General features: G+C 44.8%; 1 protein-coding gene and 1 non-coding gene across 11 annotated transcripts in view; one reads left to right on the plus strand and one right to left on the minus strand.

Annotated features, from left to right (window-relative positions):
- The window catches only part of LOC122611667 (mitogen-activated protein kinase-binding protein 1), a 56,770-nt gene extending 34,480 nt beyond the window's left edge, over positions 1-22,290 (plus strand). For 2 of the 10 annotated variants that reach the window (XM_043784917.1, XM_043784915.1), the window contains 17 exons: positions 9,769-9,860; positions 11,576-11,819; positions 11,891-12,100; positions 12,296-12,715; positions 12,779-13,501; positions 13,557-14,809; positions 14,872-15,191; positions 15,260-15,402; positions 15,695-15,739; positions 16,463-16,574; positions 19,562-19,657; positions 19,734-19,882; positions 19,950-20,025; positions 20,084-20,158; positions 20,219-20,419; positions 20,478-20,631; positions 20,761-22,290. In XM_043784917.1, the coding sequence (XP_043640852.1) occupies positions 9,769-9,860; positions 11,576-11,819; positions 11,891-12,100; positions 12,296-12,715; positions 12,779-13,501; positions 13,557-14,809; positions 14,872-15,191; positions 15,260-15,402; positions 15,695-15,739; positions 16,463-16,574; positions 19,562-19,657; positions 19,734-19,882; positions 19,950-20,025; positions 20,084-20,158; positions 20,219-20,419; positions 20,478-20,631; positions 20,761-20,938 (4,491 nt within the window). In that variant the 3' untranslated portion in view covers positions 20,939-22,290. Of the gene's footprint in view, positions 1-5,388; positions 6,190-9,768; positions 9,861-11,575; positions 11,820-11,890; positions 12,101-12,295; positions 12,716-12,778; positions 13,502-13,556; positions 14,810-14,871; positions 15,192-15,259; positions 15,403-15,694; positions 15,740-16,462; positions 16,575-16,831; positions 19,370-19,561; positions 19,658-19,733; positions 19,883-19,949; positions 20,026-20,083; positions 20,159-20,218; positions 20,420-20,477; positions 20,632-20,760 lie in introns of those variants that run through there. The other 8 variants (XM_043784919.1, XM_043784916.1, XM_043784923.1 and 5 more) reach the window with 7 other exon arrangements.
- Trnag-gcc lies at positions 16,002-16,072 on the minus strand. The gene has a single exon. It is a non-coding gene; the product is annotated as a tRNA-Gly (tRNA).
- Positions 22,291-23,245: the final 955 nt, after the last annotated feature.

Raw genomic sequence — 23,245 nt, forward strand, 5'->3', positions numbered from 1 at the left:
TAAATATCAACTTAAGAGTTCTGGTTCTATTGTCAATTTCTGCGGTCGGATTGGTACTGTTTACCTCACCTGCGTCTTTTGGATTATTAGTGTATACTTTTGGGATCTGTTACGAAATGATTATGCAACATTCAATACAATCAGATGTGAATTGCAATATAAAACTTACCTCAATTCAGTTGCCAAAGACTTTCATCTGTTAACTAAGTCTTTTTTTGAGGTTCAAGCGCACCACGCGTCGTATACGTAATATTTTAGGGGCAACATCATCAGATATCGTTATCAATATAGCTTGTTAATCTTAATAGTCTACAAATACAGTTTATTTCCAGGTAGCTGCTTTCTGTCCTTGTTTGTTTAAGAAAAACTTCACTTATTTAACCCCCCACTGAAGTTGATGTAATGCATATTATCTTTAATGACTTCCTGCGCAATTTTGATTTATATTCATAAATTTACCAAATTTATGCAAGTTAATAATTATATTTGGCACTCTGAGACAGGTTTTCTTTAGGTCTGTCTGGGTGTGAATTATACATTTGTTTAATGAGCTCAGGAAATGAGACACACAAACTCAAAAGGCACGCAAGAAATCGCGACACACAAAAAACCCGCCAAATTACACTTGGCCATAATTTATTACTTATATTTGTTGCACTACAATTTGGACTGCCGCCTTGTGTTATTAATTAATATACTAGATAACATATATTTTATGGCTCTTCTGGTACCACATTCAAAGAAGCAACTGAACTTAGTTGAGGCGTATTAATGTCTGGAGTTGTTAAAAGCGATTTGCATATTTTTCGTTATGTTATGGTCAAGCAAAAAATGGCTAACAAATCGCGCGAAAAAAGATTGTGGGCAGAGTTTGGCATGTAGCTGATTTTAAAATTTATGAAATGCCGGAAATGATACGCCGATCTCTTCAATGGTCGTGCCGACTTTTAATCAAATTATAAGTAATGTCATAAATCCATTTTAATACCACAAAATTAAGTGCTTCAAATTTATCACCGCAACAAAATTATGCACAAGCTGCATTTCAATACAAAGAAAAAATGGAAAACTGAAAAGCCGAACTGTGGGCAGCTTTTGGGGGCTGGCAGCTGACAGACTGACACTTGTTATTAAAGCCAACACTTTTGGCTTGGGTGTACTCTGTTTTTCCTTTTTTTTTTATTTTGTGTTTGTCAAATTGTAGCAATTTGGTTAAGTGCGTTGCAACTGGTGCAGCTCCCGAGACTTTTGTACAACATATGGAATATGGAATCGCTTGTATCTGTATCTCTGTATCTGTATCTGGCCTGCCTGTGGGCGTATCCAGTCGTTTCAATTTGAAACGCATTTTTTTCGAGTGGTTTTCACAACAGCGAGCACAACTCCTCTGCAGCATTTAGCAGTACATAAAAATGAAGCACAGCACGAACAAAGTGGAATTTAAAAATGCCCCACTCTCTATATAATTAAATCTTAAATGCATTTTGTGACCGCACGAAATTGATATTTTTTATATTTCTTTTTTCGGTTGCGGCTCGGGCATTATGTAATCAATATCTCTAAATGTGGCCATCAGTTTGTAATGGGTTAAGTCTTTGGCGGGTAAATTGATATGCAAAAGGCACTGGAACGACCACAAATGAAGTGAGATAATGAGGGTTAAGATGTGATGCAGATTGATGCTTTGAAAGCAATTTGAGCAACATGGGCTTGGTAGGAAATTATTAGGAAAGTTAAATGTAGTCAAAACGGTTCAGAGATTACAGGGAGATATCTTATTACAATCAAAAACCAAAATAATGCTGATAATAAAGTGCTGATAAAGTAAGTACTTGGCTTACCTCTCGTGCTGGGAATTTATTGGGATTAATCCAGACTTTGAGAGCTCTATTCCCAGCTTCCCACAGTAGTTACCCGCTAAAGCCCACACATTACCATACCACCATCTTCAATTTGCGTCAGCAGCGTTCACTTAGCCATTCGAGTCACAGAGTTGTGTGTCAATTAAAGGAAGCTTACACCGAAAGCGTTTTAAGCCATATAATTAACACTTATAATCGAGCGGAATAAAAAGACTTTCAACTCCATCTCGTATACGAGCCTCTCTCCCCGATCTGCACTCACAAATTACTTGCTCAAATAGCAATCATTAGACAAATTGCGCGACCATTAGGAAGTGCACTACGTGCCACCAACAACTCTCGGCCAGAGAAGACAATAAAATCGCCGAAAAAGCCGCTTAACTAACACTAATGCTTGATTAAACTTTCAAATCGACTAAAGCCGCCGAAGATGCAGTTTCGCGTTGGAAACTCCTCCTTGAAAGTTGTAGTTTGTAGCTGGCAGCATCTTTCATCAACTTTGACACCCGAGAGTAAGCCGGCCCCTTAAATATTTTCTTCCTGCTTTCCATGCCCCGTTTTTTTTTTGCTTTTGGGCCGCTTTCCCGCCTTGCCAAATTTATGGCCAGATTTTCCCAGACTTTTCCAACTAAACGCCGACAGCCATCACGCTTGTCACGTAGTTCAAGTGGTGTGCCGAGTAAATTGCCACGCTTTGTTATTGAATTATGTTTCATATTTTAGTTGTCGGCATTTTTCCGCGACACCAACTATCCCGTTTGATTGAGCTTTATGGGTTTATTGATTTCGATTTAATTGTGGATGGCCAACCTGTAGTTGTAACACTTTGGATTGCAGCTAGCTGCAAATCATTGCAATTAATCAAAATTGTCGGCAACGCTTCAATGTGGGGCCTGCAAATTGGCGATTGGCGCAGATAGCCGAGATTTGCTCAGATCTGGCAGCTTACCTCATCGCGAGCTTTTTTAATTCGAGCTGCCGAGTTATTGACAGATGGACAAACTGAATCGCTTGGATTGAGTGGGTTTACTGCAGCGCTGATTGAGGATTGAGCCGATCCGATCGACAGCTGCGATTGAAATGTTGAGCGCCTTTCAATCGCCCAGTGATCGATGGCTAGTTCCAGACACTTCTGAGTGAGAAATCACATACCCCATCGGACCAATTACGTTATTATTCTGAACTATCTCGATCCTAACTCACTTGCAACCCTCCAGGGAGACTCCCCACTTGGCTGTCGGCCATGTTCTTAGCCCACAAACAGCGGAGATCTAATCTGCGACGCCCAGAACAATGCAAATAAATCATAATAATTATTGATTATAGTTGCCCACACAAATCGATGAGAACAAAGGCTCATTTGCAGCAGTGGACAGAAGTAATTCGATTGGCGATTTGCATTACAATAAATCCATTGAAAGTTGTACATTTCGAAAATGACAATGAGGCAAAAAGGCATTTTAATTACAAACTGCAGAAGGTGGGATTGCAAAGGCGATAAATAGCTCTCCTCGCAGACAGACTGTGGATGGATAGTTTGTAATGCCAGTGCAGAGCAGCGATTTTTCACGGCGCAAATCAAAGGAAAAAGGCAGCCAAGTGGCACAACAGGCAGCAGCAGCAGTTACACTGGCAGAAAACTCGCACCTCTTGTCTTGTTTGTATTCACTTGTATTATTTGGTCTCAGATCTTTTTGAGTCAACTATAGTTGATGTAAGATTGTGGCGGATCTAATGATAATTTAAAGATTCTTTATATATAATTTATATATAAAATCATTAACATTCGAATTGAGTTGAAGTAGGTAATATCGTTTTTCCAGTGCTGCAATAAACGGCTACCAAACAGCAACAGCAGCAGCAGCAACAATGAGCAGTCTGCATTCATTTGAATATGCGGCGCATGCAGGCGGACCCACAGCTACCCAGATACCAGATACCAGATACTAGATACCCAAGCCCCCATCCCCCGGGAATGAACCCCCCCATACCCCCCAATTCCCTACACCCCCCATATCCCCCACTATGTCCATCTAACTGCCTAGCATCTGTCAGAGCAAGTCGCCTGTAACTTTCCCCCATAAACTAGCGCCGAACTGCGACTTTGCCATGGCACAAGATAAAGAAATTGGCTGCACAATTTGGGAACCAGGGGAATGTATATGTATATGTATATGGAGATGGTGATGGCGATGGGGAGAGGTGGGGTCTGCAATCCAAAGGTGTCTGTCAACTGCGCATTTTTTTCCAGTGTGCTGCTTTGTTTGTTTGTCAATCTGTCGGTGGTGCAGTGCGTTGCGAGCTCGGATTTTGTTTGGCCATCGGTTTGGTTTTTTCAGCCTCTGTCTCTTTTCTTTTCTCTCCACTGATGCCTGATTATTTCACTTGATTTGTGTTATGCAAATTGATTTTCTTTTCTGTCGTCTCTTTCGTGTGTGTGTGGCTGGCTTTTGTGTGTTTTGCTGAGTTGTTTATGGAAAGGCAGCTACCTTTTTGATTGGCCTTTGTGCAATGGCCAAGCTTATGATTGCACTTGAATCAAAATTTCCAAAGAGAGTCGCTTATGTGTGTCGCCAGCAGTGTGGTGATGCATGTGTGGCAATTACAATGGGGCATTTGTGAAGGGAAACGAAAACAAGAGGTTATCTAGAAGTAGTTTCTATATTATTGGGAAATCCCAATGCCCTAAAGTGCGCCAATTAAGTCCATAAGTCATATGGCAATTACCATATTTTCTGCCCATAGCCACTGCACAATTCTATGACTTTATTTAGCAATTGGCGCAGCGATTGAATCTTGACCAAAGCGTATCTGTATCTGTATCTGTGGCCATCTGCATCCGTATCTGACTATCTGCATGGCAGTGGCAAGTGTGTTCCACTTGGCTGACCCTATACACTCGTTGTAATTTTTAGCCACTGTTGATTTGCCTAATTTCGCTTTACGGCTTTTGGAGGGAACGTGTACGCCCACCGATGCCGCAACGCGGAGAATTTATTGCAGTCGGTGGGCAGTGCAGACAGACTTTAGATGCCATAACTTTCCACAGTTGTATGTTGTATGCAGATTATTAAATAATTAATGCAATCGTGGGTGCCAAAACTAGCGACCATTGATTAATTGTTTTAAAGTGTTTTAAGCTTACATCCGCGCCATTTCGCGGCCCTCCCGCACCAAAGTTGCAGGCGATCTAAAGTAGTTGGCTCATTTCGCGTGTTAGAACAGCGATTGCCATTTTGGACTTGGGGCCAGAAACGTGTTTCCATCGTGAAATATGCAAATTTCCGAGCTCGAAGACTGAGTATCTAAGTATCTGGCAGATACGTGTGCGTGCCGCTCAAAAACTCAATCGGACAGGTCTCAAACGAGCGTTTTCCTCTCTCTCTCCAATTTTTCTCCATATAGCTTATGGCATATAGCTCTTGCCATATCTCAAGCTCTCCAGTTGGCTCAACTCGATATCGGCAAAGTCGTGGCTGAAATCGTTGAAATCGCTGAAATCTCGCCAGTTTCATTTGAGCCGCGCTAAAAAACGATACGCGACAACGGCTGACAGAAAAATTAACGATAATTTAATGCAACAACAACCAGAAAAAAATAGTTAAACACAACTACAAACGAGCAGCAATTTTTTGAATAATTATAGGGCGACGCTTTGATTGTTGTAAAAAGAAATTAGCAAGCAAGCCAGCGAAAAACGTGCAACGAATATTTTATGAAACCCCCAAACTAAAGTGGAAGAAACGCAGTGAAAAAGTTTTAGAAAAATACAAAATAATTACAGTTTAGTTGCGGTGGCAAAGCAAAAGATAAACAGATACTGCAAATAGCTGCAAACCGAAAGATACAACGAACCGAACGGATACAAAGAGAACACACAACTCGACCTTGACAAAGTCGCAAAGAAAAGAAAAGAGAAGAGAAGCAAAACCAATGCTATAAAGACTAGTCATCAAAAATAGCCGAAAAGCAACGAAAAAACTGCAAAAAGTATTATTTAAAGTGTATTATTAATTGTACGAAAAAACGAAACCACAACGCCCCCAAAAAGAGTTGAACTGAACAAAAACAATTTACGAATTACGATTTACGAATTTATAGCCTTAAGCTCCATTTTTTACTTTTGGTGGGCGTCTGTCTCAAATGTGCCATAAAAGTATAGATAACAAAGAGTCCCGACTCGCAATTAACTGACTAAGTGAACACCGCACCGAGGAATGTGGTGTTGGGTGTCCTCGAGGACCTTCGCAGAGATTGAGCCATGTTCGCACCCCGCAACTCATCGCCAGTTGCCACTTACGGCAAGGAGGATGTGGCAGCCTACGAGGTAAAGGTCGTCCAGATTATTTTATGGTCTTCGGAATCGGTTCCCCACTTCAACTTTCATTCCACAAACGGCGGCAAAGAAAGCAAACGGCCTTTTCCCCTTTGCATATGGGCCAGAGCAGTTCCACATCCGTTTGGACCTGGCCCAGACACTCACTCGTATCCATGACTCTAAGACCGAGATTTCTACCCACTCGCGGGTAGACTATCCACCGCATGATTCATTTCGCTTGAGACAAAACTTTTGTCTCCGCACTTGTAATGGATTTCTGTGGTTTTTGCCCGGCAAAAGTATTCTATTTGAGCTCGAGCGTTTGCTGCCCCAGGTTAATTTGTAATTATGGGCAATTAACTGGTGGCGGCGCATTCTGAAACTCAAAGGAGGAATCTCAATAGAAAATACCAGTTGTGTTTGAAAAATCCAGCTCATTGCGATTGTGTTCTATCGAAAATCTCTTGGCGCGACTTGGATTTTGGCTTGTTTTCATAGTCATAAGCATTTTGCTCACGTAAGCGCCTTGTGGGTACAAATGTATCTGAATGTGAATATACTGAGCAGCCATTTGTACGTACTTCTCCGTCTACACCTTAAAAAAATATTTGCTTAGGTCGAAAAGGAGGTACGAGAATTCGTGATTTCCTAAGCGTTCAGGAGAGTATAGAATATTTTGTGCTGTGTACTTGTTTTTTCTCGGCTTTGTTATGAGGGCCATGTTCGGTTGGCCAGTAAGCCGATGAAAGCCAATTGGCAATGCATGAAACGTGGTAGGGCAAAGACAAAACAACCAGCAACCAACAGCAACACACACTAACCACAAATTCTATGGCTAACAGAGAACAGAAATGTGCAGACAAGATTTAGCATTTATTTATGCCGGGAATTAATAATCGAATAAAGTGACTTATCAGCCTTAAATATGCAAGAAAATATGCTGCTCGAAAATCTTTTCCTGTTTGGATATTTATTCGTTTATTGATTAGGCCAGTGGCCAATTAAGCCCGGCATTTGTTTTAGGCGCCACTTTGGTTTTTGGCTGCTGGACTGTGACCAAACTAATAATTTGTGGCATGCCATGTTTTCCACAGAGAGACTTGATTGAATCGAATATAATAATGTATGAACATGTTCAATTAATATATAAATATTAATAAAGCAATGCAGCAGTGGATGCGCCTATCGTGTAGCCTCAAAATAATCCCCAGTTGATTTTTGGTTCTCACCGCAGAAGACGGAGGCTTTCAATTTGCATATTTTTCAGCTCTGTGCTTTCGTGGCCGCAAGGTAACATTTTCATTGCGTGATTCTCGGTTGACACCTGTCCGCTGGAAATGCCTCAGCTTATTTGTGGCCTTTTGGCGCTCGCATTGTGGGCAGCAATCTGAAATGCTTCAGACGCTTCGAGCCATGTGGGTTGGGTATGGAGCTTAGAATTTGGCCAGCAATTGCAGCCAACAGCTGCGTGCATTGAACTTGGCCAAAACAATGAGCAGCAGTCCCACTTCATTACCGAACTGCGGGCATTGGGCCAAAAGCCACTTGACCGAAAAGTGATTTGCCTCGGGCCTTTGGGCCAATTTTTTAACGACTGGTCAGGGCCAGTATCGCGTCACTCGTTAAGTCATAATTAATTACCATTTAACGGCCGCATCTGTCGCACAAAATGGAAATTTAGGTTCCTTTCTGCGGCTCGTAAATTTCGCTACTACACCAAATATGTAACAAAAGAATTTCGCTTCGTTTGGCTTAGTTTTTTTGTGGCTCTGTTGTATTTGGCAGCTGCCAAATTAAGCTTTGATGAATGGCGAATGGCCAGTGTGTTGACTTCCGTTTGGACAAAACGAAGTAAACGTGTAAAATAAATGGAACTCAAAATGCCTCTCCACCTGCGGCCGTAGTTGTGGTAGAATTTAAATGATTTAAAATACGTAACATTTAAATAAGCATGGAAGAATAAATTCTTCAACTGTTTGCATCTTTTAAGCCAAGCGAATAAATCTCCTGAAATTAGATAAATCCCATTAATTGTTTTCCCCCCGACTGCGCTGCCTAATTATCATTTGAAAACGAATTAGAGCCAGCTCACGGATTTCGTTGCGCATACGCCCCGTAATTGCTGTACTCCCCGAATGTCTCTCGATTTTTCACTCAAACCAAATCGATGCCAGTTGGTCATGAATTCGGGGGAAGCTCTGATTATAATTTACAGTCATGGCTAGCTTCGCTTTAGTCATGCCCAGAAAATCTGTGTACAATTTCACGGCATATCAGTGTCGTTAATATTCACAAAATGCAAATATGCGGGAGAGCAGCGCGAGTGAGGAGATACTCGAAAACCGGTTTCCTAGATCGACCTTATGCATTAAAATATAGATTTTAGAGCTGCGTTGGTGTGGCTTGATATTCGCGCTTAACTGAAACAAGCCAATAAAGTAATTCTCGTAGTAAACAAACGCCGGAGCTACTTTGTTTTGCTTCTCCGCCACCTCGAGATGATCTCAGTCGGAATGTATTCGCTTACTTTGTATCGCAATCGGATTCGGAATTGGAATTGGAATCGGAATCCGAGTTTGCGTTTCGCATTTGCGACGTAGAAAACACAATCAAGCATCTTTTGGATGCTCTCTGCATGTTAAAGTTGACAGAGTCGTCTTACGGATCGCCCACTGTTGGGTTCTGATTTACGTCTGTTTGCCTTTTGTATCTATTATTTTCAATTCTCGATTCGAATGCGGTAGTGTGTCGACTTGCACTTCCTTTTCACCATGCTACTTATTATTGCCATGGCTGAAAACATCAACCTGTTCTGCTGTTCTGCTCTAAGCCATACGCCCCTAATTGTTTTACTTGCTGTTATGGCTTTTTTAATAAGTTATTAGCTGGTGGCTTGGGCAAGATCAAGGTGAAGCTCTGGTGAGGCGTAACAAGGCGGCTTTGGAATACAAAATACAAAAGCCGAATGGCAGCACAAAGAGCCATATTTGTGCGGTTTTAATGAATGAAATCATTAGGGTTCTTGGGTAACTAGTGTGTGTTTTTAGTGAGCTACACCCCTTTTCTTCACTTCTGGTTATTCAAATGTAGATACTGCAAATAGATATCAATTTTCGTATATCATTTTGGTTACACAATCACACTTTATTTCATGTTCATGTATTATTAAAGAAATATGAAACCAGCTTTCGCCCCTTGTGGGGAAACCTATCAGTTAAGAAAACTTGTTACCAAACTATTGATAAAAGCTACAAAAACATTGGAAAATCATGTTAACAAGCTGAGGCAATTTTATTTCACTAGCTTATGTTTATGTAAATCGTATAAGGCCGGGTTCATATGTAAACAAACGGCCACAACATGAAAAATGTGCGAATTGTGTGCGTTAGCAATTCACACAGCAAGTTATCTTCGTTTGGTTTTTATTTTAGCAAATATTACGGCGACCTTGCCGAAAGCAAAAATAGTACAACAACTTGGCAAATAAGCTGCGGCCAGAGTGATGTGATTTGATGTGATGTGATGTGATGTGATGTAATGTGATGTAATGTAATGTCTAATGTGGTGCTGTTCTCTTCCCTCTTGCAGATAAAACTCAAAAAGGTCCTGGGCCTGACTGTGTGCAGCAATGCGGCTCTGGATGTGTCCCCAGTCAGCGGCCTGCTGGCCTATCCAGCTGGGTAAGTTCCATACTCGTATATCTCAAGGACGTGACATATCCTGTGGATTCGAAAACGAAACCATCACCGCCCACTCATTTCCTATTTGTGTCACAAAAATGCAATTCCGTTAAATATTGTGCTTTAAGTTGGCCTCCTCGTGCCCCAAAAAAAACCGAAAAAAAGAGCAATGAAAATGGTTGATTTTATCTCTGCTCAACTGTCGCACATGGCTGCATTTTTCCCATCTCGACGAGGAAAATCTGTGACAGTCCAGTTGGGGGCGGGGGAAACAGGAGGGGCAGAAGTGACATAATGTCAACGAGATTGCTGTGTTCCCGCAGAGGATTTGCATATGCCACTGAATGTTTGCCTAGCTCACAATACGTTTCTACGCGGCGTATACGTAATAAACTGAATAATTGAATAATTGTAATTACCAATGACAGATTGGTTAGGCGAAAGCTTAGTGATAGTGATAATGGAATGCGGCAGGAAATTAAGTGCCATGGCGTTTGATATTTGGTTTAAAGAAAATCCACGCCAATTAATTGGTAGAAAGTCAATTAAATCCGCGTACTTGATCCCCTTAAATCCGTACCTTTTTGCTTAACGTTAACGTTAGTCCGTTTCGGTGTCCTGCGAACATTTCAATTATGGCAAATTAAGCCGGGGAAGTCTACTAATTATGTGCATTAACAAAAAGGGCATATTTACGCTTCCATTGCGATGCAAAGTTTTTTCTTGGCTCACATGTATGCATAGTACCATTTGCAAGCACGAGTAAATAGAAAATGCAGAGGGAAATTCTCTTTCAGGCTTACGCGAGCATGAAGAGCACTCTTATCCCTACTTTAATTTAGCACATTTACTAAATAAATTAAATAGGCATTCGTTTAAATACTCGTAGTTGCATTTACTATTTGTTAATGGATATATTTATTGTAAGGTAATTATAGTTACAAAACATATATCATAACTGAGCAAAACCCATTTGGAAGTGTATAGCCCTAAGTGAAAGATGTGGGCGTGATGCGCTCATTAACGGAGCAACAGTAGCAACAACAGAGAATAAAACCAAGAAGGCCAAAGAGCTTAATAATGAGCCAGGCGGGCAGGCAGTTAGCTTCTGGCATTAGAGGGTTAAGCGGAGGCAGGAAGTGGCTGGAAGTGGTGGTGTGGAAGGAAAGGACCAAGGCGAGCAGTGCCTGCATCCTTGGGCATTTTAAATGGGTAGCCAACTATGCCGTCTGGCCTGGTCAAGGACGTCTTTAAGTGATCGGGGTCAGCAGATGATACCTTTGGGTTACACCATTGGACCAGCATGTTAAATAGCATGTCCTTTATTATACACATTTTTAAAACAAGCCTGGCAACAAGGTATTCCCCTATTATTCATTTTCAACTGTAGTCTAATCAAAATTATATATTAATTACAAACTGCTCTTCTCTCGGTTTTAAACTACACAGTCATCGTGAATTATACACACGTTTAGAGTCTTCAGAAATGCGATATCATATTCAGCATTCTAATTCATTTGGCATTTAATCAGCAGTTTAGGGAAAAAGCTGGCTGTCCATAGCGATTCCAATAATTAATCATACTCCTTTATTTGCTTAATACTTTATTCGTTATATTTGTGAGGTTTTTGTTGTGGCAGCACTCAAGCGACTGCGTCATGTAATAAGCATGTACTGTATACATATACTATAAATAAAATATCTCCGTGTTGCAGCTGCACCGTGGTGCTCTTCAACGCGAAGCGCCAGACACAGGCCTACCTGGTCAACACCTCCCGCAAAGCATTCACTTCCGTGGCGTTCTCCCGGTGTGGTCGCTACGTGGCCACCGGCGAGTGTGGCATCAATCCGGCCATCAAGGTCTGGGAGCTGGAGACGCCGAACGGAAGTCTGGAGCACTGCAGCGGCGGCAGTGTTGTTGCCGAGTTTGTGGACCACAAATACGCCGTCACCTGTGTGGTGAGTGCCCGTCTTTATTACATTTATTTAATTAAATCGAGGTAATAACGGACGCCCTCCTTCATCCGCAGGCCTTTTCGCCCACTGGCAAGTACCTGGTTTCGGTGGGCTCGCAGCACGACATGATTGTCAATGTGTTCGACTGGCGGGCCAACCTCAAGATGGCCTCGAATAAAATCAGCTCCAAGGTGGCTGCCGTGTGCTTCTCCGAGGATGGCAGCTACTTTGTCACCGTGGGCAATCGCCACGTGAAGTACTGGTATCTCGAGGGCGGAAGAAAGGTAAGCAATCAGTCTGTCTCTGAGCAGGATTTAAATATGCTTTTTAAATTCGCGAAGGACTCTAAAGTGCAAGCACATCCTTGAACATCGAATACTGTTCAAATGCTATACATTTTAATGTGCTTTGCTGCTTTGAATATTTAATAATCCACTTTATGCTGAAGGTCAGGAGCTAATGATTTACGTCCTTTGCAGTACAAGGATCCCATTCCCCTGATGGGGCGGAGCGCCATTCTGGGCGATTTGCGGGACAACGACTTCTGTGCGGTGGCGTGCGGCAAGGGCATCTGTGCGGAGAGCACGTACGCCATCACGCGGCAAGGACACTTGGTGGAGTTCAGCTCCCGCCGCCTGCTGGACAAGTGGGTGCAGTGCCGCACCAGCAATGCCAACTGTATCTGCGTGAATGAGCGATTCATCCTCGTGGGCTGTGCGGAGTCCATCATTCGCATCTTCAATGCGGCCACGCTGGAGTACGTGACCACTCTGCCCAGAACTCATTACCTGGGCGTGGACGTGGCCCAGGGCATCCAGATCAACCACATCATGTCCGTGCCCCAGCAGGCCAAGTTCCCCGACTGCATTGCCATGGTGTTCGACGAACAGCGTTCCAAGGTAGGGTTCTTCAAATGGTTTGCAAATAATTGAATACTCATTCCGAATTTCCGGTTGTTTCAGGTGAGCTGCGTTTACAACGATCACTCGCTTTACATCTGGGATCTGCGCGACATCTCACGAGTGGGCAAGTCGCACTCGTTCCTTTATCACTCCACTTGCATCTGGGGCGTGGAGACAGTGCCATATAACGTGGAGCGGGAGCCGTCGCAAACCCTGCCGGAGGAATGCTTCGTCACCTGCTCCTCGGACGACACGATCCGTGTCTGGGGATTGGATGGATGCACCAACAACGACATCTACCGAAGGAATATCTACTCCAAGGAGCTGCTGAAGATCGTCTACAGCGACGAGGAACTGCAGTTCATCAAGGATCAGGGCTCGTCTCTGTTCGACAAAGCTGGCAACTCCTCCTACGATGGAAGGAATGGAGTGCGGTGCATCAAGATCAGTCCGGAACTGCAGCACTTGGCCAGTGGGGATCGGTGCGGCAACATACGCGTGTACAGTCTGGTCAATCTGCGCCAGCTCACCACAATCGAAGCACACGAGTCGGAGGTGCTTTGTTTGGAGTATTCAAACGAGAAGATCGAGCGAAAGTTGTTAGCCAGTGCCAGTAGGGATCGACTGATCCATGTGTTCGACGTGGCACAGAACTATCTACTGCTGCAAACGCTGGACGATCACAGCTCCTCAATCACCTCCATCAAGTTTGTGGGCGCAGGACTCAACTTCCAGATGATCAGCTGTGGCGCCGACAAGTCCATTATGTTTAGGAGTTTTCAGGTGAGTCTTGTATTGCCCTATATGGCCTACGTGTTCTAACCTTCATCTTCAACAGGGAAACATCTTCATGAGGGGCACCAACACCTCAGGCAAGACGACGTTGTACGACATGGAGGTGGACTCGAATGCCAAGCACATTTTGACCGCCTGCCAGGATCGCAACGTGCGGGTGTACGGAACCCAGAATGCCAAGCAAACAAAGACCTTCAAGGGCTCTCACTCAGACGAAGGAAGTCTGATCAAGCTCAGTCTCGATCCCAGTGGCATCTATGTGGCCACCTCCTGCACGGATAAAACGCTCGCTGTTTATGATTACTACTCGAGCGAGTGCATGGCTAGGATGTATGGGCACAGCGAGCTGGTCACGGGACTAAAGTTCACCAACGATTGCAGACATTTAATATCCGCCAGTGGCGACGGTTGTATTTTCATATGGCAAGTGCCACACGATATGATAGTGACCATGCAGGCCAGGATGTCGCAACAGCGTCTCAGATCCGGACATGCTCCGTTGCCACGCCCCTTGGCTCCCATTTCGCCACCGGATGGAATTGTCCTCGAATCGCCCACCAGCGAAATAGAGCAGCCGCAATTGCAGCCCAAGTTTGGAGTGGCTGAAAGGTTCTCCGATGTGGGTCAACTGCCCCAGTGGGCGATGCGCAAAGCAGCAGCGGATTCGGATAGTGGGGCCTTGTCCATACCCACGCCCAGTGGTGGATCTGCAACTGTGCCTGGCATGCATGCTGCTTCTTCGATGGGTAATCTGAGCTCATCGCCCAGTCAACAGATGCCAGGACTGGCACCCCGTGCCAGGGGAAGATGGGCCCAGAGAAGCACTCAGTTGGAGACGGCCGATGACCTGCGTTCCAACTCGGAAAGTCCTCTGGGAACCGTGTCTTCTGTGGGTGGTCACAGCGGTGTGAATGTCCAGACCTCTGATTACAATAGTGCCTCTTCCAAGGACATTACGTACAATCAAACCTACTTGAGCGAGGACTCCTCCATCGACTCTGGGATGGAGACGCGCAGGGGCGAACTCAAGTTCATTGGCAGCAGCAACAACGGAACGGTGGTCACTGTCTCCTCCGTTTCCTCGATGGCTGTTTCTGCCTCCAACGGTGCCATGTCGACGGGTTCTGGAGCTGCTCAACAGCGTCTCCAGTTGCCGGAAAAACGTTTGAAGCCGGGTCTGCGATTTGATACCCACACCCATGATCACGATGGCGATGTGGAGGACATCTCGGATGGCGAGAGAACTAGCTCCGATCACGGAATGTTCTACAACAACCTCGCGCCTAGCACACCAACGTTAGTATACTCAACTTAATTATAGTAGCAAATAAAGTAAGCTAATGTTTATTTCCCTGCAGAGATTTCAAGGTGACGGCCATGAACGAGGATGAGCTGCGCAAATCGGTGCGCCGTCAGAAGTTTGAAAAGTCCGGCCTTCAGCTTACGCCCTCGGCCCTCAGCGGCAATGGAAGTTCGCATACGGCGAGCACCGGAACTGGGACCTCCGATACGGAAGACGAGGGCTCCACGCCCAGTGCGGAAAATGCCGAGCGGTCGCTGGCCTCGACGTTGGGCGGCAGCTCGGAAAATCTGGCCCAGAGCAGCAGCAACAGCTTCCTGCACGCCGCCTTGCCAGAGGGACCGGGTCTCACAACGCCCATGGAAAGGGGTGGCAGCAGTAAGATACTATTTCATCTTGGTGAAATCCTCTTTCTGGATTTAATGGCATATACTTTCATCTTCCAGGTCGTCGCAGCATCAGCGCCAAGCACAATACGGAGAATGGGAAAGGCGTGGCGGCACCGCCCACCATCACCAAGTCGTATACAAGCACCAAAAAGGAGGAGCTGCTGCAGGTCATCAACAAGGTCAAGCAGCAACTGGAGAATGTAAGTGCTGGGGGTCAGAGGTGACCTTTCTCTCAGTGTACTTCCGTTTAACTGTGCCCACTGCGCGGTTTTTACTGCTTCGTCGGTTTTCCATTTTCCGAGCCCTTTTATTTGCCCATTTAATTTGTGTTTTTCTTTTGTTGTTCTTCTGTATTTTTATATGTGTCCCTTATTTGTTTTTGGTGTCTGGTCCGTCCTCCAATCTCCAACCTCCCACCCCAAAAACACATGCACATGCAACAAAAAAAAAAAACGAAAAATAATAAATCCCTGCCCGAATTCGTGTGTTTAGGGTACGCGCAAAAATGGCAACACAAGGTTGAATGCTATAGCTGAGGTGAGCCGATTTATGTTGGAATCTAAAGACGTTTTGCTTTCCTAACGACGCTTTAGGCAGTTACATTTTGACAATGCTTCTAAACATACGGGAGAATGACCTAACGCACTGCATTACAAACAGTTCAACATATAGTTATAAACTAAAATCACGCTTAAAACAAGTAATAATGTTTTCGCCCTAAAACCAATACAACCTTAATAATCTCTTAATTAAACTAATTTCTTAAATAATTAAAAATAAAAACCAAAAAAATTATTTATGCATCGGCCGGGAATCGAACCCGGGCCGCCCGCGTGGCAGGCGAGCATTCTACCACTGAACCACCGATGCTTCGTGTGTCAAGGAAAATCAAATTCCCACCACACTAAGCTGTTTCTATAAATAGCCTAAACGATCGCTAGATCATGAAAAACTTGCTCAGTCTCATGAGTGAACTACAGATCAGCGATCCCCCTTAGCCTTCCACTCCATATCACAGCACTCAAGCAAGTTGAGAAACCAGAAAACCATTCACCATTTACTGACTCAATCCCAAGACTTCACTCAAACAACAAATGCCTAACTATGTTCCATAATACAATACACTAAGTACAGTTTTTGCGGTAACTAATGCTTTTGTTTTGATTTTCTTTTACTAAAATATAAACAGGATATGGGTGTTTTACTAACTCACCTTTCTGGTTATGGTCCTTTATTAATTTTACCTTATTTGACCCACAGGTAGGCCATAGACCCCTCCGGGGAAGCCATAGCATATCGGACCTGAGTCTGGCAGCCAACTTGGATGGATCGCGGAATGCAGGCGGAGGACCAGGACGTTACACGAAGCCAGGTAAGGCATTGGGAAGATAGGGAGCCCAGACATCTGTTAAATGAAACCAAATGAATATATCCCCTCCAAGTTGAACAGTAGGCTAATATAACCAACAACTCTTTCTCCCGTTGTTTGCTCTCTCTGTTGTCTATCTCTCTTTAAATATTGCTCTCCTATTTGTGACATCTGCGGTAAAACTAATGTATTACAAATTGTTACCATTCGTGGTAAACGATACTTTGCCCCCTTAACGATACTTTGACTAACCCCATTAGTTGCCTCCCATGACACTTCGCAGTATACTAGCCCTCAAAACACAACAGCACCTGCTGCTCCTGCAAATACCCAGCCACAACTCCTGCCACCAGTGCAACAGCAATATCCAATGCCGAAGGAGCCACATCAGCAAGCCCTGCAGCAACATCAGCAATACGCGCCTCCTGCCTCCCAGCAATTTTTCAACTGTGCTGCCCCGAAATCGAAGTTGCAGCAGAACTTCCAGACGATGCGACAGGTTCAGCAGCACTATCCGCCCTACCCACATCATGTGGGCGTGCATCAAATCCATCCGCCTCCCGGGGTTCCATTTGGAGGATCTGCGGCGGGCTCCTCGTCTGCAATGCGTTCGCATTCCCAGCCGCAACATCGTCAACAGCAGCAGCAGCAGCAACAAAGGGTGAAGCGGAATCCAGCTGGGAATAACAGGCGTACGCCCAGCATCCTGAAGCACTACAAATCCTGTCCAGTGTCCCCAGTCCACGAAGAGGTGGAATGGTCGGCGGAGGGGAACGAAAGAGGTGCTCTGCTCGGCGAACCCAAAAGACACTCTGTTTATGCTGATGATGCTCGAACTATACTGGACATGATCCATGCTGATACGGAAAAGATGATTGATGAGATCACCCGGAAATACGGCGATCTGGATGAGCCCAGTATGCAAGCCTCGTACTCCGTGCCAGCGAATCTGAGAAACTTGGGCGGACTGGGTTCCACTGGCGATTCCACGCCCACCGGCAGAACTACACAGTATTATGTTTACAGGGAGTTTTACCAATGCGAGCGGAAGGTGTCCCTCTCGGATATTCTGCAGCCCGACCAGTTTGCGGCCACACAGAGGAGACTGGACGAGGCCAGATTTCTGGAGACCCAACGCCATTCCAGTGCCAGTTTCTTCCTCACCGGCCAGCAGAGTCAGGAGTCACTATCGCTGCTTTCCGATGGCGATGGTCCTGGCAGCTATTGCAACAGCTTGGAGAGCGTGCTGTCGGACGAAAGCGATTGCCAGAGTGCTCCTCTGGAGTATCCTCAAACCCAGGTGGCTGTTCTTCAACAGCGCCATGCCGGCATCCGAAACTTTATTATCCACGGGCCGGTGTCCAAGTCCTACGGGAACAGCCCCAATGCCTACGGCAGCTTCGACTACTATATGCGACAACAGCATTCCACGACAACGGATAGCTTCGATGTCACAGGCTACAATCTGGAGCCACTGAAACCACTGCCCAGTTCTAAGACATATCCCAGGATAGCTCAGGTTCAGGTCTCTGAAAATATACCCACTCTGCGATCCAAGAACAAGCAATATACCTCAGGTGTTAACAAGTCCCTCAGTACGGACTTCGCCCAACAGCGACAGCAAAGGAATTCCAATCCCATGCAATCAGGAGACAATCTCTTTGTGCGGAAACCACTGAAACCCAAGCCGCCGGTGCCGGCAAAACCCCACAATCTAGTCAGCACCCTGAGCCACATGGAGAAGCAGCAGAAACATAGCAGCAAATCCCAGTCCAGAACCGCCAGTGTTGTCCAGCAATTTGAGCACAACTTGCAGAAATTTGAAAAGGAAAAGCAACGGGAGCGGGAACAGCAAAGGAGGCCGGCGATGCGGAGCTCAGTAAGTTCCGGAGCTCTGGCTGGAGGATCAGCGACCCACAGTTGTCTGAAGAAAGTTTCCCGCTTCGACACCAGCGAAAGCAGTCGAAGGGCCACCAGTGTGAGGCAGAAAAGCAGGCCAAAGATCTCTGTGCGCTTCAATACAGTCTCGCAGATCAAGTATACGCCCAGTGCCAAGAGGGAAAGACTGGCCAGAGAAGAGGAGCCACCGGAAATGGAGGTGGGCAGCCTGCCCAGCGATTATGGAGAGCGCAGCTTCGAGATGTATTTCGCGGAGAACGGAAATGCCCCAGAGAATCTGGAAAACATGCAGACCCTTAAACTGTACACCAAACCCCAACTCCAGGCAGTGGTGGATGAGATACAACAGGAGCGCGAAAAGTATCGGAAAAACCTGGACAACGCTGGCAAGATCAGCGGAAAGGGAGGATGTGGAAAGGGAAAGGGAAAAGGAGCGGGCAGCTCCACCAGCCACCAGTGCCAGAATATAGCCAAAAAGATCGACATCATCGAGAAGTTGATCGCCATGGAGGAGAACAAAATGGAGCAAATACGTTTGGCCACCGAATCGCGATTGAGGCCCTTCAACTGCAATGCCAAGGAGAAGGGCTATGTGAAAAGCTTGACCATGAACTTTGACATGCTGGCCCGCGGTGAAGATCCCGCAGAAGATGAGGACCTGACTTCCAAAGATGCCTCGGATCTGTGCGCCTATGCGAGGAATATCCGCAGAAACTGCAGCTTACCGGATGTCCTCGAGAGCACCGATTTCACTGGCATCTACAACAGCCAGGGTGTGGAACTGGCCAAGGAAGTGATTGCCGACGACGAGAGCGGAGATCCGGAGAACACCGAGATCACTGCAGATGGCGCTGATAACGAGGACATCAGACAGACTGTTGTTTTGAGGATGGAGCCAGGTTTGAGCCCCATTTCCGCCTTGGTTGTTGTGCCTCTTGAGTTTTTCGCCACCTTCATTTGCGCACACACAGTTATTTACTAGTTTTGATTTCCCCTTATTGACCACCACCCTCCATTTCTCGATATCCCAGCACAAGAAATACCATAATCGCATGACCCGAGCCGCAACTAATTTCTGACCCACATTTCAGGCAATCCCAAAACGCTCAATCCCATGCCCATCGAGGAGTCCTCCATACGCCGCGCCTGCTCGCTGAGCGATCTGCACATGGGCAACTTTGGCAAGCGTAAGCACCCTCGATTCTATAGCCCTGGTTTAAATCTAAAGAGTTATAATTGTTAATTTTTGCACCGACTTTGCAGCTGGAAAATCCCAGAATGGCACTCCACAAAAGCCGCAGGTCCAGCACCGAAATGGCAACGTCTCGCGATCGGCCAGCAAAAGGAACAGTTTGCAGGGCAAAACTGGCTTGGGTGCCTCCAGCAACTCAATGAACGTTCTCAATCAGGGTGTAAGTATTTGGCAACCAACTCATTTTGCATTCTAATTTTACATTTTCCCTTTTAATTGTAATGTAGAGCGACTCGGAACCCGAGGACAGCAACCGCTTGCGGAGTGCCAGCAATGGACAGGGACGTAGTAATGGACCCATTGGTAAGTTAACCTATTACTTTCAATAAAAAAAATCCAACTAACCTTATTCCATCTGCAGCTGCGAATCGCCAGTACAGCAACAAGATAAACAATGTCAACAACAATCGGCGAAAGGCGCCAAACTTTAGCAGTGGTGAGTGTCCTTGTCTCGTCCTCTTTGAATCTGACATAATTATGTATACTCCCGCATTAGCCACGCCCATGCAGGACGACTCCAGCTCCGAGGAGACGCCCAATAGCACTGTCAACAACAAGCCCATTGTGCCGCCAAGACCTAGGAACCTGGCCTTTGATCACAAGAGCAAACTGCTGATTAACAATAGCGGCAGCCCCGGCGGAAATGCCAAACAGAGGAGCGGAGTGACTTCCACGGAGGATTACGAGGGCACAGATCGTAAGAAACTATATTGAAATATACATAATATCTGTACTTAAAGTGAATTTCCTTGCAGCTGAAGCCCAAGTACACAATGTGATCAACAAACTTTATACAACCACACAGGCAGCTATGCAGCTGCACGCGAATCTGAAGAATTCGCTGCTGCTGAAGGAACTGGAGAACGCCCTCATCATGTCCAGGAATATGCTAAGCAGCATCACCAATCGGTAGGATTGATAGTTTAGTATGAATCTACAGCTTTCACAAAACGAACTGTATAATCTACATACTATACAAAGCTTCGATCGAAACGCGTCTTATACAGATTACTAATCAACATTGTATCTTTTTTTCAGACAAGCGGAGAAGGCGAACAACGGAGGGGGATTAGGAGTGGGTGGTAGTGGGGGATTGAACCACGATCAGCTGAACGCTGACAACGGAGACTATCTGATGATGGTGAACAACTGTGCCGATCTTTTGAGCAATTTACGCACGAAGCACAAACCCGATGACTGTGAGAATAACTCCTAGTGTGTAGAGCTTAGGATAGACTAAATGACTAAACGAGGGCAGCGGATCTGCGGGAAGGACTAACCAACACCTATTTATTTAACTGAAACCACACACACAGGCGAATGGCAAGCAGATTAAGCAACCAACCACTAATTTGTAATTAATAAACATTCACAGTTGATGTAAATTGATTTTCTTAGTAATTAGTTCAAGTTGTATAGCCGCTAAGTTTTCTGTTTCGTTTTCGTGCGCGTGTGCATTTCTTTTAACAATAATTTATACGGCAACCGATTGCGTTTAGCTTGAATTAAATTCTGTAAATGTTAAGTTTAATAAGCAGTTTATGTACGTGTTAAGTGTTATTTGAGTTTAAGGCGGAATGATACGGAATGACCGGACCGGAGGAGTCGAGCGAATTGTTACAAAGTGCGCTTAGTCTATACCTTCTTTCTGTATGATTTATTTTCTCATTTTTGTTGACGTTCTGTTTGTGAATCACTCCAAATGAAAAAAAGACAAAAGTACGAGAAACGTGTGTCAAATTTGAATATTCCAAAATTTCAATTTATACCCATATACTATGTATGCCTACTCACATTATATTTATATGCATCTAGACATGCCACAAATGATTATCTGAGAAATGCTTATGTGAAGAATCAAAGATATTCAGACTTTTGATCGGAGCGAAAAAATCTATTCCCAATCAATTTGTTCTGTAATTATTCTGTATTAGTTAATTATTCGATTGTATTTACAACAATTATAACACTACCTATAAATATACATATATACCTAGATATGAACTTGAATTAGTCCTAAAATTTACATTACAATAATTTACAACTAAACAAAATATATTAAATTTAACTTCAAATAGGAAAAACCAACACTTACAATTAATTATGCTATCTAAACTCCAAACTAAACTAAAAAAAAAACAACTAATTCAAAGCGAAAATAATACATAATGCATAATTTTTGAAAACATTCAACTGTTTCTTATTTTTACCACTCATTTCTCTAAACCAATAATCGCGAGGCCCATTCTCTTAACAACTAAACGCCGAGACCCCTTGAACTTATGGCTTAAACTTTCGTGATTTGGCGGCGAAGATTTGGGGGTCAAGGAATTATAATCCCAGAGACATCTGCCCATATGCAAACGTCATATGGCAGCAGGATTGTCGATAACTCACTTACTATACATATATTGGATGGGCATCATTCAGTACCAAATAATGTACTCATCTACAAGCGACTAAAACCACTAACTGCAGGAATTGTGTATTGTTACGCCTAAGAATTATTGAAAGCCATGTAATAAAACATAATTCAACGTTTACTGGACAAAAGTAAAGTTCGGATAACCCCGTGTGTGCGTCAATTACGGGTCGTTTAAAATCACCTAGGCAATCAGTGTTTATTACAGCCTTCAAAGAGATGACCGCGCAGCAGGTGACGTAATCGGCCATGTGTGGCACAATCAGTTGGCCACCCAGCACCCCAAAAGTTCAGCATAAGGGTGAACATTCTTTAAAGTTACACCAAACTTAACAAACATATTCTTTGGGGCACTAGGCACGGGTATACAATAAGCTTGTGCCTTTCACATGGTTTCATACATGGGATTTTACCCCTGGGACCCCACCAAGGTCCACCCCAGAGTTCCACCCACCCGAAAATGAACCACTCCTCCCCTCCCCCCGCCGGCATCGCAATGTGAGCAGGCAATGGTTGTTCAGTTCGGCGCTGACCCACGGCTAAGGGATGGCCATTGATACTTTTGGCAGCCGGCGGGCTTCAATTAACGTGTGTCAATATTGAGCTAGGCCAACAAGCGGCCACTTCCGTGGACTGGGGGCGGCGGGGCGGGCCGGGCCGGAAGTTCCTGTCCCACTCGATAACCCAATAAAACTGAATGCCACGTTCGATGATGGACTCACCCCGAAAGCCAGCACTCGCCCTCCTTCTCGCTCCCGTCGCTCCGTCTCTTTCTGGCTCTTATGCTTTATGCATAATTTACGGCAGCGTCCAATCATAAAGCGGGTGAAAGGTTGAAAGGTTCAGCACGAATGTTCCCAATAATGCCAGACACGCCCCTGCCCTGGGCCACCCAACCTTTACAGGATCCATCAACGCCTGAGTGTGTATCTCGGACCACGGCAAAATAAATACAAAAATGAAGTGAGCAGTGGGAAAAATGTGTACTGGGAGTTAGCATGATGGTTTTACTGCTCAAACATGTTAATTTATCCAACATTTGCCATAAGTAATTATTCTGTATGTTGGAAACAAGTACATATACCACTATCCCATTGGCAT

Source organism: Drosophila teissieri, chromosome 2L (assembly GCF_016746235.2).
Source record: "Drosophila teissieri strain GT53w chromosome 2L, Prin_Dtei_1.1, whole genome shotgun sequence".
Classification (NCBI taxonomy): domain Eukaryota; kingdom Metazoa; phylum Arthropoda; class Insecta; order Diptera; family Drosophilidae; genus Drosophila; species Drosophila teissieri.